The 13388-nt window shown below is 34.5% G+C and overlaps 1 protein-coding gene across 3 annotated transcripts in view; it reads right to left on the reverse strand.

The window, feature by feature from the left end:
• RTKN2 (rhotekin 2) overlaps positions 1–13388 on the reverse strand; it is a 72250-nt gene that overhangs the window by 32894 nt on the left and 25968 nt on the right. For all 3 annotated transcript variants that reach the window (XM_019444289.2, XM_019444288.2, XM_019444286.2), the window contains 2 exons: positions 12476–12593; positions 10156–10350 (listed from right to left, as the gene is read on the reverse strand). In XM_019444289.2, the coding sequence (XP_019299834.1) occupies positions 10156–10350; positions 12476–12593 (313 nt within the window). The remainder of the gene's footprint in view (positions 1–10155; positions 10351–12475; positions 12594–13388) is intronic.

A 13388-nucleotide genomic window follows, 5' to 3' on the forward strand; every position in this document is an offset into this window, starting at 1 on the left:
TCACTGGAGAAGGTTAAGAAGAAGGGAGTGATGGGATCGGATTGGCATTTACTTCCTGGAGTTTACCAACTTCAAAGATTTGGGGTTTTCACCCATCATATGGGAAAATGGAGGACTTCATTACCAATTCCATTTTTTTTTCCATTATAGTTCCCTTTACGCTACTTGTGTTAAAATAGCACTCTTGCAAAAGTATCTAAAAATTCTGATCCTAAATTTCATATCCTGGTACCTTGTGGTGATAAAAAGTGAATTTTTATTCAATAATTATATTTTCTGTGCTAGCAATCTTATTTCAAGACTTCTCTTAACTTTATTATTTATTTTCCAAAACAGCAAAACCTCAACATTCAAAACACAGCATGTTAAAATGAGACAGACAGACAGACAGAAATGTACACAAACTTCATAGAAGAGAAACTTCTGATGGGAATTTTTATTGTATCAGGTGATATGTTTCATAAACCTTCTTCATCTCTTACTAAATCTTTAATAGAATCTCTACTACAGAGAAAAAGTATGTATACATGTAGGTGTGTAAAGCATACCCCAAGAACGTTACTCCCTTGGAGAAGAGCTCTTGGTTTATTTTTTCTCCAGTTTTATTGAGAAATAATTGAAATACTTTACTAAGTACAGCATGGCGGCTTGCTTTATCTTTATTTTTAATATACAACCACCAAAGACTAGAAATATCTCTCAATATCCAATGTCTTTTGTCAGTGTTTATAAAAGAAAATTTATGTTTCTGTCTCTAAAACTCAACAAAAATTTTTTAATGAAACGACACAGGACTACAATTTCAAGGTACATTCTGAATACAATTGGTATGATGTCAGACTCATATGGAAACTCCTGGAAAAGTTCACTAAGCACCAAAAAATCTCCACTGTTGCAAGAGCTAAATGGCACCAGCCTCATACTCAGTGTGGGCCATTCTCTACTATTACCCACTTAGCCTGGGTTTCTAGTCTTCCATAGTTAGCTCTTATTTCTCCCTAGTGTTACACAATGAGTTCCCCCCCACCAAAAAAGTTGAGAAAGTATTAAAGAAAACTGTGGAAAGCATTTGAGAAGAGCAGTTACAACGGAAGAGCAAACATTACTATGCACAAATGGCCTACTAACAATCCCTAATTGTCTGGTGATCAGGGTCCAATATATTAAGCATTATCTCAATGTGGTAATTTGTCACTGATATAGAAGGTTTACAGAACTGCATTTTAATGACTCCCACCTAGAATAGAGGGAAATAGACTCCCCAGTAGCATTTTAGTGCAGTGTGTTATCTTCAGGAACAGCTGTCAGTAAGTAGGTACGTGATGAGAGAGATGCCAGGTGTGACTGGCAAACATGCCCAGAGTGGCTGGAGTAGTGAAGGAGGAGAGGTGATGTCCAAAAGGTAAGTAGGGGGCAGACACTGTACATGACAGTGCTTTGTACAACGTCAGAAGGACACTGGATTTTATTCTGAGTGAGATGGGAAGCAAATGGTAGGTTTTGAGCAGAGGCATGTGCTATGATCTGACTTGCATTTTGAAATGATCCCTCTGGCTGCTATGTGGAGAACATACCACAAGGGCCAACAGTGAAAATGGGAATGCCAACTAGAAAGCTTCTGCAATGGGCCTGATTGGAGGTCAAAAGAGCTGATGCAGGCCTGGAATAGGATGGTAGCGGGTGAGCTGGTGAGACGTGGCAATATTCTTGACATATTCTTAAAGCTGACCCAATGTGGACATGGGATGTGAAAGAAAAAAAGAGCTGAAAACACTTGCAAGGCTTTGGGCCCGAGGACAAAACTGGAACTGTTGGAAACTGCAGTGAGGCTGACTGAGAGAAGACCAGACAAGTAAGAGTTGAGTTGTGGATGAGTCAAGTTTAAAATAGTTTTAGATATCTAGATGGGCTACAAGGTAGGCAGCTGGCTATACAAATCTGGAGTTAGGAGGGAAAAAGGTATTGAAGAATTAAACTTGGGAGTTACCAGTATACAAATGCAATTTAATTAAAGTTAGAAAGTCAAGTGAAGTCCAAGGACTGAATACTGAGACACAGTTCATAATTTCAGATTAAGCTGAAGAGCAATGAACAAAGGAGACAGGTGAGGAACAGTCACAGGTGGAAGAAAAACCAGGGAAATAGTATCCTGGAAGGCAAGTTAACAGAGGTAACATGATGAAAATGGACTACAGTGGTCTAAGGGAGAGTAAGAGGTGAAGAAGTGGAGATAAGGTATATAGAAAACTCTTTTCTGTAAAGGATAGCTATGAAATGTGGCAGTAGGTATATGTTTGTAGCAATGATGCAGTAAAAGAAAAATTGATAATGTGGGGGAGCGGGGTACATGTGCAGGACCTGACTTCTGAGTGGCTCAGAAGATGGGATCTAGTGTGCAAGAAGGCGGCATTAGATGAGGGAAAGAATTCCCAAGGAAGGAAAGCAGCAAATAAAGACACAGATGCAGATAGGCTGGTAGATTTGGCAGATGAAGGACATGCAAGTTCTCTCCTGATTGTTTCAGCAGAGTCAGTGACATGTGAGACAAAGTCATCAGCTTTGAATGAGCAGAGAGGAAGGGAATCGGAGGCTTCGGAAGAGAGAGCAATGTGATGGGATATACTTCCCCTGAAGAGAGGCAAAGTGGAAAGGCATGGAAACTTAGTAGGATTGCTCAGTCATACTGAGAACTCACCTAAAGTTACTGATCATGTGTCTAAAGTGAGACCAGCCCCTTCGACTGTTTTTCTCCAGCTTCCTCATCTATTTCTCATGAATGCAGCTGCAGAGGATCTAAAAGGAGATTCAACCAAGGCTGGAGTTTTTCCAAGGTAAGTATGACATAAGGAGAAAAAGGCTAAGAAAAAATAAAGTGGTAAATCATGGAGTCTACTTTAAGTTCAAGGCAGAGCACTGAAGGGAACAAGCTGGAAATGTGGGAGGTGGATGCAGCAAGATACTTGCTATGAAGATCACAGAGCATATACAATTATTAATAACAACAAGTAACTTAGTAACAACAATGGGGTGGACGACTGAAACAGGCAAAAGGACAAGATCACTGCAGGCAGGAGGTCATGGGACTGAGAGGTCAAGGTATTAGATGGATAGTCTACATGTCATTTTAAGTCCATCAAGAGAAACATCTGAAATAGTGGGAGGCAGGGAGAGGGAGAGAAAGAGATGAAGATACTTTTTGGGTTTATTTTTCAGAGTGACATTGTAATTTATTCTTACTAACCACTGAAAACATTTGAGTATTCTTCACCTGAGGAACAGCATCATTTCAATACATTGTATAATACAAAATGCTAGTGCTATGAGTGTGCACAGGAAGCAGCTGGGTTATAGGCTGCGCACCTGCACCAGGGCCCTGGAGAGGCAGGAAGCTCAGAAAGCAACCTGTGTGGCAGAGTAGGCTGAAATTATGTGATCACCCAAGTATACGTTTATATTTTTTCTCAGGCCTTAAGAAATAATTGTAACTAAGACAACTTTTCCTCAACATAGAACACATCTGCCTCTATTTCCAATGAATGATGTATCTGAAAATAACAATATGAGAAAGATTGTTGACAACTTCTAAGTCTGGTTAAATAAACTAAGAGCCAACTGCTAGATAATGTGGTCATTAAAATGATTATGTGAAGACTCTGTAATGAGCACAGAAAAAGAGCCAAATGTGTAATTATGAATATCTAAGTATCTCCCAAAGCTAGGTATTTAAAAACCTGAAAATTATCAGTTCAAAATTATAAAAAGTATTTGATTTAGAGTGGCGTGTGAATAACTTTTTTCTCTTCTAGATTCTATTTGATCGTTTTTATAATCAAATAATAAATGTGGTAGTACGTTGGAAATCTCCCATAAAAATCAGAGACATGTGAAGAATTATAATAGCACATAGGTACAGCCTAAGGCATTTTGACAAGCAATATCTTTCTAAAGATTCACAGTAACTACTCAAGGTAGGCAGGGCAGATAGTTTGGTCCATATTTTCAGATAAAGAAACTGAAGCTCAGAGAATATCACTGATTTGCCTATACCTAGCAAGTAGTATAATGGAAAGAGAACCCCACTATACTACACCTACTACCTTTATACTTCATTAAGAAATGGTTTAAAATTTTGGTACTTTTTCTGTTAAAACAGATACAAGCGACTATATTTCACCACTGCAAGAATTTTGAGTGCAGGGAGCATGACTCATTGACCTTGGAATCCAATGTGCCATATGATATAACTGCTGAATAATCATTTCTAAGATGAGTAAATGAAGAAATTACACCCAATGGCTGAGTACTCCTTAATTATGTTTGAACTCTGCATTGTCTTTCAAATGACCAAAACATTAACATCATTGTTCCTCAAAACATAAATAATCCATTTATTCTGGACAAGTGTTAAGATACTTGTTTTACAACTTCAATTTAATTTAAAATGTAGTATAGTGGCTTATTTTTTTAAGTTAATACACCTTTTTGTCAAGTAAATAATCACTCTCAATTTTACCAGTTTTCACAAAATGATTGTTTAAAATGATGTATATTTATACAGTGACGAATAATGTTCGAAATAGTTCTCAAGGGGCATAAAATAGTGAACTCAGCTATTAGAGACACTGGGAAAATCCAGCTAAAGGAATTTCAGTAAGTGAGATTCCACAAATAAAATGAATAAATGAATCACATCAGGGAGCATGCTAAAAATTACCAAAAATGTTCACTGTCTTCTTTCAGATCAAACAATACTTTATGATGATATTTCAAGTTACTTCATTTTTAAACCATGACTAATTACAACGCCAATGCTTCCAAAACCAACAATGATCTCACTTTTAAAACATTCCTGTCAGGATAACATTTTCTTACTAAAACATTACACTCATTCCTTTTAGCCAACCCTAATATTGAGTTCCCAACAGTTTAATCAGCTACATTTTTTAATCAAATAGACCAATTGTTATAACATTTATGGCGGGGGGGGGGGGGGGGAGATTGGTTCAAAAATGCTATGAAAAAATAAATGACTAGTCTAAATGGTAGTCTAAAAACGCAAAAAGAACAGCTATATTTGGTGGTTATATGCCATATTACTAGAGAAGATCTATACAGCCCAAATTTGATCTTTTATGTCCATTTTGGTTAAAAATTAATAGCCATATTGGGAATCTTCTCATTGAACTAGATTACTATTAAAGAAACAAAACTGATTCCTTTATACATTCTGATCACTAGTGCTAGTCTCAAACTCCTATATGGTGCTCACACGGTCAGTTAAGGAATTATCACTTAAGAGTGGTCCTAGGCTATGACTTTAACTAGTATACTCTGGATTCACATCAGAAACTCAGTAGAATACAGGTATTAGCAGAACATGAGTCAGTGAAATGTAAAAGATTTTACTTTGTCTTTGACCAACTTTAATTGGTATAAATAAGCAAATGGCATGCAAGTTACATGGGAGCATGTTCACAAAGAAAATTAGTGTTTGGATTCAGGTATAAAACAAGTAAAATAACAAATCTAGTAGGAGAATGAACACTTCAAGACAAATAATGTCAGTCACTATTTTAAAAGAACTTAACACCAATCACTCTCAAAACTTCTGCCAGACTTCAAAGAAAAATAGAGGTTAAATGCAAGTTCTAATATCACTTAGGTCATCTTCCATGAAATTATAAACAATGGTTTTAAATTTGAAAGTATCTGCTTACATTTTATAATCCTATGTTGTTTTTAAACTGCAATGCTTCAGCATAAGTTTGAAGAAAATAATTCAGAAAAAGCACTAGTCTCACAACAGTAAAAATAATAATAATGGAAAGAGCTACAATTCTTAAATGTTTACTATATTTTTATTTTTTTCAATCATTAATTTTTGAGGAACCTCCATACTGTTTTCCATAATGGTTGCACCAATTTACATTCTCACCAACAGTGCACCAGGGTCCCCATTTTCTCACCAATAGTTATTTATTATCTTTTTTGATAACAGCTATTCTAACAGGTATGAGGTGATATCTCATTGTGGTTTTGATATGCATTTCCCTGATGATTTTTGATGTTGAACATATTTTCATGTGCCTGTTGGCCATTCATATGTCTTCTTTGGAAAAGTGTCTATTCGATCCTCTGCCCATATTTTAATTGGATTTTTTTTTTTTTTTTGGCTCTTAAGTTCTAACCCTTAGCAGATACATGATTTGCAAATATCTTGTCTCATTTAGTTGGCTGCCTGTTCACTTTGTTGATGATTACCCTCACTGTGTAGAAGTTTTTGAGTTTAATGTTACAATTCCACTCCTGGGTATTTATCTGAAGAAAATGAAAACAGTAATTCAAAAATGTGTATGCATCCGGATGTTCAATGTAGCGTTATTTAAAATAAGTGGGGCGCCTAGGTGGCTCAGTCGGTTAAGCGACTGACTTTGGCTCAGGTCATGATCTCATGGCTCGTGAGTTTGAGCCCCACGTTGGGCTCTGTGCTGAAGCTTGGAGCCTGGAGACTGGAGCCTGCTTCAGATTTTTGTGTCTCCCTCTCTCTCTGCCCCTCCCCTGCTCGTGCTCTGTCTCTGTCTCTCTCTCTCTCTGAAAAATAAATAAACATTGAAAAAATAATAAAAATAAAATAACCAAGATACGGAAGCAACCTAAGTGTCCATCAATGGATGGATAAAGAAGATGTTGTATATTTATATAATGGACGACTACTCAGCCATAAAAAAGAATGAAATCTTGCCCTTTGCAACAACATGGTTGAAACTTGAGGATATTATGCTAGTAAGTCAGACAGAAAAAGACAAACACCATATATACCATATGACTTCACTTCTATGTAGAACTTAAAAACAAAACAAATAAATACAAGAAAACTAATAAATACAGAGAACAGACTGGTGTTTGTGAGAGGGCAGGTGTGTTGGCGAATGGGCAAAATGGGTGAAAGGGAGTCAAGAGTTACAAGCTTCCAGTTATAAATAAGTCAAGAGGATGTAATTTACAGCATGGTATCTACAGTCAATATTGTTATTATGTTAATATTTGAATTAATATTGTATTTAATTAACATTGTATTAATATTTATACTATAACACATTTGTATTTGTACTATAATACATTTGTATTTAATACGTTGTATTGAATATAGTTAATATATATTAAATATTTAATACAATATAGTATTACTAAATATTACAATACTTTTTAATGACATTTTTATGAGAAAAGACTTACATCTTCTATGACTGTTTTTCAGTGGATAGGACCCATTCACTGAATCATGACATCAATTTATGATTCATAAACAGCATTTTTAAAAAACTAAATATAGAACAGAAAAGTCTGATCACGGTGTTATAAATAGGTAGGGCTAAGTACTGCCTCACGAAATCTATCTGCTTATTCTGCTGTACACTCAGTCATGAGGGTATTTCTTAGCATGGGTCTCAAGCAAAATAGACTGAAAGCTACAATGCTAGAATCCCAAAACATTTTCCATACCTGAAATATTTTGCTTTTTGTAATCATAGTAAAATTATTGACATGCTGAAGAGCCAACTCTATAGAGACATGCAAAGAAATTCTGGGAATGTAGACTGATCAACAGTTTTCTCAAGTAACAAACATAGGGGAGCCTGGGTGACTCAGGCAGTTAAGCATCTGACTCTTGATTTTGGCTCAGGTCGTGATCTCATGGTCATGAGATCGAGCCCCACTTCAGGCTGGGTGCTGAGCCTAGAGTCTGCTTGGGATTCTCTCTCTCTCCCTTGCTCTCTGCCCCTCCCCCACTCATGCTCACTCGCTCTCGCTCTAAGTAAAATAAACATTTTTTAAGAAGAAAAGAAACATAACATAAAACTGTGAAGTAATAAACACAATGTTTGAAGAAAGTATCTGAAACAAACCAGGGCTCCTTGAAGAAACCAAGTCTGGGCAGAAAAATACAAGATGAATATCGAACACCTTGTGTCAGAAAAACAAAGAAGCTATCAGAGACTAGGTTGTGTCAAAAGCTGCAGGAGTCGCTGAAGATTTCCCACTGATCAAAGATGGGACAACTTGGCTTCAAAGAGAATAACAACTGTAACAGATTGAAACGCAAATATATACAACAATTCAAGAGTTCAAATAAAATCAAACACTGATTACCTCCATGGTTGCTAGGACATCAATTTATTATTCTAAAATTGGGTAAATAAAAGAATCAAGTATTTTTTTTTCTCCCTTTCCTCCATCAATTTTTTGCACTTATACCCAGAGAATTCATGAAGGAAAGTTCTTGAGAAAATTCCAAGTTTAAAAAAAAAGGCATGATAAATTTAGAAAGTCAGCAAATCATAATCCTTAATGAAATAATCAGCAATAGCTGCTAAAACCATTAGATAAAAAATTGATAGGGAACTTTACAAAGGATGGATTAAGCTGGCAACACCTGAACCCACTGGTCAATCTGAACATAACTGTAAGTGGGACAAGTCCTCCTAATGGGAGACAGTAGGAAGTACCTATAATCAATATGATTATATTGATTCTTCAGAAAGAACCTGAATCAAATCAGTCCTCTAGATCTAACTACCAAACACAGGGGATAGAAAAAGTATTTAAAAAGACCACAAATTGGTGGACATCGTTGGAGGCATTTTGTCCATTGTTGGTGTAGTCAGTGTTTTGTAGTCCATCCATTACCTCATCTTAGGATCACCTAACTCTGATCTAACTGAGCCACCAAACGATCTGTAGTCCACTTTTTGCAATAACTATCAGTCTGAAAATGCCTCTTTATGGAAAGAGTGATCACATAATTCATCATTTAAATCTTGACACTTTTGTTTTTTCAAATCTAGACACTTAAGAATGACAGGGGTACTAAAAATAATTACATATTTTTAAAAGTGTGTATGTATTGACCTACATGTTAATTTTATTAGAATGGCAGATCTATAAAGTCTGTTCACAAACTATTTTTAAAAATGAAATTATTTCTACAGAATGAAAGAAGAAAGGTATCATCATATATAAAAAATTTAATTATTTATATCTATTATCTGAACTCTAAAAATGACATATTCTTGGTATATGTTAATGTGCTTTAATCAGTTTCATAATATTCTGTCTAATATTCTGCCATTGGTATTTTTCTGATGAATATATTTTGTTCAACATGGTCTTAAGTTAAAGTTTTAGATATAATTACAATCATCTTAAAGATTGCATTTTAAAATTAATAAACTTTAAAATTGTTAACACCTTTAAAAAAATAAAAAATTAAAAAATAAAAATAAAAAGACCACAAAGATGCAATTAGCTAAATTCAAAATATGGGAAATTCTACAAGATCTGATTTCTTCAATAAACAATGGCAAGAAAAAAGCAGACAGGGAATAATCAAAGACTAAAAGAAACTTAATCACTCAAATGGAACATTGTAGAACTTATCTGGATCCTGATTTGCACAAATTATAAGAGGACATTTTCACAATTGGGGCAATTTGAATACAGACTGGATATCAGATGATATTAAGGATTTATTTTTTATTTTGTTAGATGTGATTATGGTAATGAGGTTCTGTTATCAAGAGATAAAATATTGTTAAAAATCTGTAAGAATGATGCATGACATATATAGAAATCCAGTTAGACTGACACACAGCAAACACTCTGACATAAAGATAGTCCATTTTTGAGAAAAACATTCCAGGGGTGACTGACTGGCTCAGTAGGCTGAGCATCCAACTCTTGATTTTGGCTCAGGTCACCATTCCAGTTTGTGAAATCGAACCCTGTGTTAGACTCTGAGCTGGCAGCATGGAGCCTGCTTGGAATTCCCTCTTCTCTCTCTCTCTCTCTCTCTCTCTCTCTCTCTCTCTCTCTCAAAATAAATAAATAAACTTTAAAAAAAGAAAGAAAGAAAAACGTCTCTGCTTTTGTGGTAGATACTGGAATTCCAAATCACTAAAAAACACGGTTACCCAACTTCCTACTTTCAAAGGAAGATATTAAGGATACCTCAATTGGGTGAGTGTCAGTTTTGTTTCTGCTTCAGGATGTTATTTCCATTTAACATGTAAATTTCTACTCCACATACAATACTTCAAAATGTCACAAATATATAGTAATACTATGTCACTATAAATACTGTATGAAAAAACTTACGAAATAGCACAACTGTAGGACAAGCATGTTTCATGATCTTCTTGAAGCACCGAATTTATTTTCTTCCCTGTAGCTTTACTTATAGATGTCTTCAGCTTCTTGGCTAGTTTCTTTGGTGTGTTGGTTATAGAAGATTCTTCTGTACAGCAGCTATATACTTCTACCTTTATCTGAAAGTCTGGCCCTGCTTCATTACTAAAATCAAGAGCATTCATAATGTTAGAAATTTAACTTGGTAGAAAATAAAATCGTAACACCCTTTGATGTTTTCATAACATTTGAAATCACAATTTGAAATGAGTTTATGTTAATATATGTTAATGAGGCAGAATCTCCCTGTGTTTATTTAGTATCTAAATGACCTGAGAGAGTCACTGCAACTTCCAGAGCTTCTAAAATAGGGCAAAGTTAACTCAATTCAATCTATGTATACAGGCATAGTACTAAAGAAAAAGGATAACAAGCAAGCAAGAAACAGTATAAAGTGCTATACTACAAGGCAGGAACTCCTTGAGGGAGAGTGCTGCCTGGGTAATCTCTGTATTCTTAACTTAGCATAAAAGGTACTCAATGCATTATTATACCCATATGCAAGAATTCCGCAATTTTAGCAAATGCTAAGATTGGCTTTACCCTTTTCCAGACACAGTGAACTACCTTTGCTATAAAAGATTGCGGTGGTGTTACTAACAATAAAATTTACTTAAAACCGCAAGAGAGGGCCATCAGCGGTAGATGTTGCCTTAGATGGAAGATCCATCAGTCTTAGAGAATAAAAATGGCCAATCTATAGTTTGGATACACCCAAGGAGTAACTCCCAGATATTTTTATAGTTTACTTGGCAACTTTTAAACATACAGTATTCCTGGTAATGACTAACAAATGTCAATATTTAGAGAAAAACCAGAGACTCATAAATATTGAATACTTATTAAAAGCAATCATAACAAAGGCACATTTTTAAACAACATTTAGAACATTTGTCAGCAGTTATTTTTGGAACAATTTAAAATATTTACAGAATTTTTGTAAAAATTATAAATCACGTGTTGTCTTCCCAAGTAACTCACATCATTCTTTCAATGAAAAAAAATCATACTTTTGCCTTTGTGGTAAAAAAAAATAATAACAAAGTGATGTGAAGTAAAGAGATCATTAAAAGGACAATTTTGGTAGAAAAAAAATGCATAGCAAAGTTGATAATGGAAATAAATGTATTTAGATAACTAAGGAAATTTATCCTTTTAGTCTCAATTCTGTAAACATTTGGTGATATTTTGGGGATCCTAAATAAATTCCTTATTCCTTTGGTTCAAAAGAGTTTGTAAGAAGGCCTGCACAACTGCTAATAACTCAGAACAGTACATGTTATTTTTCCATGCTGCACAGTTATTTATGGGACACTGGACAGAAGCCACAAAACATGGCTTGCAATAGTTTTTCTAATGTTACGTGAGTGGCAAAACTACTCTCAAATCTCAACTGTTTACCTCCATAGCTGAAAATGGCAAAAGACGTGGACATTCAATTTTACTTAACTATTAGTTAAGTAGCTATTAATATCTAGATACAAAGATGGTGTTTTTGAAACCCTGAAAGAAATACAAATCACACACTGATTTAGGCCAATAGCACCTCTGAAAGGGCCAGGAAAAACTTATGTTAGTTAAAAATGATTTCTATGGCTACCTGAGGAGTTCCTTCTGGCTCTGTATTATGACCACAATAAAATGAGCCTGTAAAAGAGCAGGGGCAATAAAAACAACCCTGAGGATCACCCAATCTTTTATTGTTTTGAAGTACATGAAAGGAGCACTCCATAAGAAAAAGAACATCTTGAAATTTTACCAAAGTGCTTTTCTTATGGTACATATTTCAGGACTATCTTATAAGTAAAGTTGTTATAACTATTTTAGTATTGCTATACCTAAACATCCTGTAGGAAATGTAATAACCTGTTTTATGCCCCAAATTCACTCTCTAGAAAATACTGGTATAATGAGACTCCATTGTATTCATAGCTTGGTTAATAATAACACTATAAATATTAATAAAAATTAATAAAAATTTACCATATCCAATGAGTCAAATATTTACTAATACTACATGATTTCCACTTTATTTTACGTTGAAAAGTTTCAAATGCAAAAATGGACTTCTTTTGAATAATTTTCAAAATCAATTTAACATTTAAACACCTTAATGCTTCAAAAATAATCCAAAGACCCAAAAATTTTGTCTTCCTTTAAAGAATTTTAAAATTTTAGAATTTTAGAATTTTAAATTATTCTCATTCTTTGAAGATTTAAATATACTTACAATATAGTTACATTTTCAAAACATATATCTGTGGTTGTTTTATCCACAATCACCATGTCAGTATCAAAAACTTCAGCTCCCATTTTGAATAAACAGAAAATGGCATAGTGCTGTGATCCTAGGGAAAAAACAGTGCCCCATGAGATGTATCATACCTATATTATGTTAAAAGCTCCTTGAAAATGACAAAGTTATCTCAAATATTTATTAATAGACTCTTATTTTCATACATGGTACACTGTAACCTTAACTTTTTATAGTGACTGCTCTGTCAGTACACGTTAATACCTTACCCAACCAGAACAAAGCAACTAAGCCAGGAAATATCAAACATTAAAACCGAAAATATAGGCCTCTCAGCAGCCTACTGTAACCACCACATTCATAAATTTTATTCCTAGAAAACTCTTTAGGCTTTAATTAATAGCAAATTTATTATTGTATATATACTACTACGACCTCTGTCATTTGGCATCCAAGTCTATTTAAGAAGTTCTCTATTGTGAGAGACCAAAAGCAGGCACGTTAACAACAGCAAAACATTTTCCACCAAACTGACAGCAAGGGAGGAAACCACAAAAACAATAAAAAGTAGACATGTGAGTCCAAAAAACATAGCTGCTGAGCCTCTTAATTTGGTGATGTTTTTTAAAAGTATTAGGTGATTAAAGGGCCAAAACCTCATTATTGAGAAAATGTAGCTCTTCAGAAAAACTTATTCTCCATAGTAATCAGAAAGATACGCTTAATCCCCATATGCATTCCATTTTAAAGTAAATTATATTTCCTAATTGAATAACAAATATACTAACCTGATTTTGGATTCTTCATATAAAACTAATTATGCTCAATATGATTCAGTTTTTAAAGTATGAAGAACAAAGCTATCACAATAGACAAGAAAGATAAAGGA

The sequence above is a fragment of the Panthera pardus genome, unplaced genomic scaffold, assembly GCF_024362965.1.
Source record: "Panthera pardus isolate Hobbes unplaced genomic scaffold, ASM2436296v1 HiC_scaffold_22, whole genome shotgun sequence".
NCBI classification, from domain to species: domain Eukaryota; kingdom Metazoa; phylum Chordata; class Mammalia; order Carnivora; family Felidae; genus Panthera; species Panthera pardus.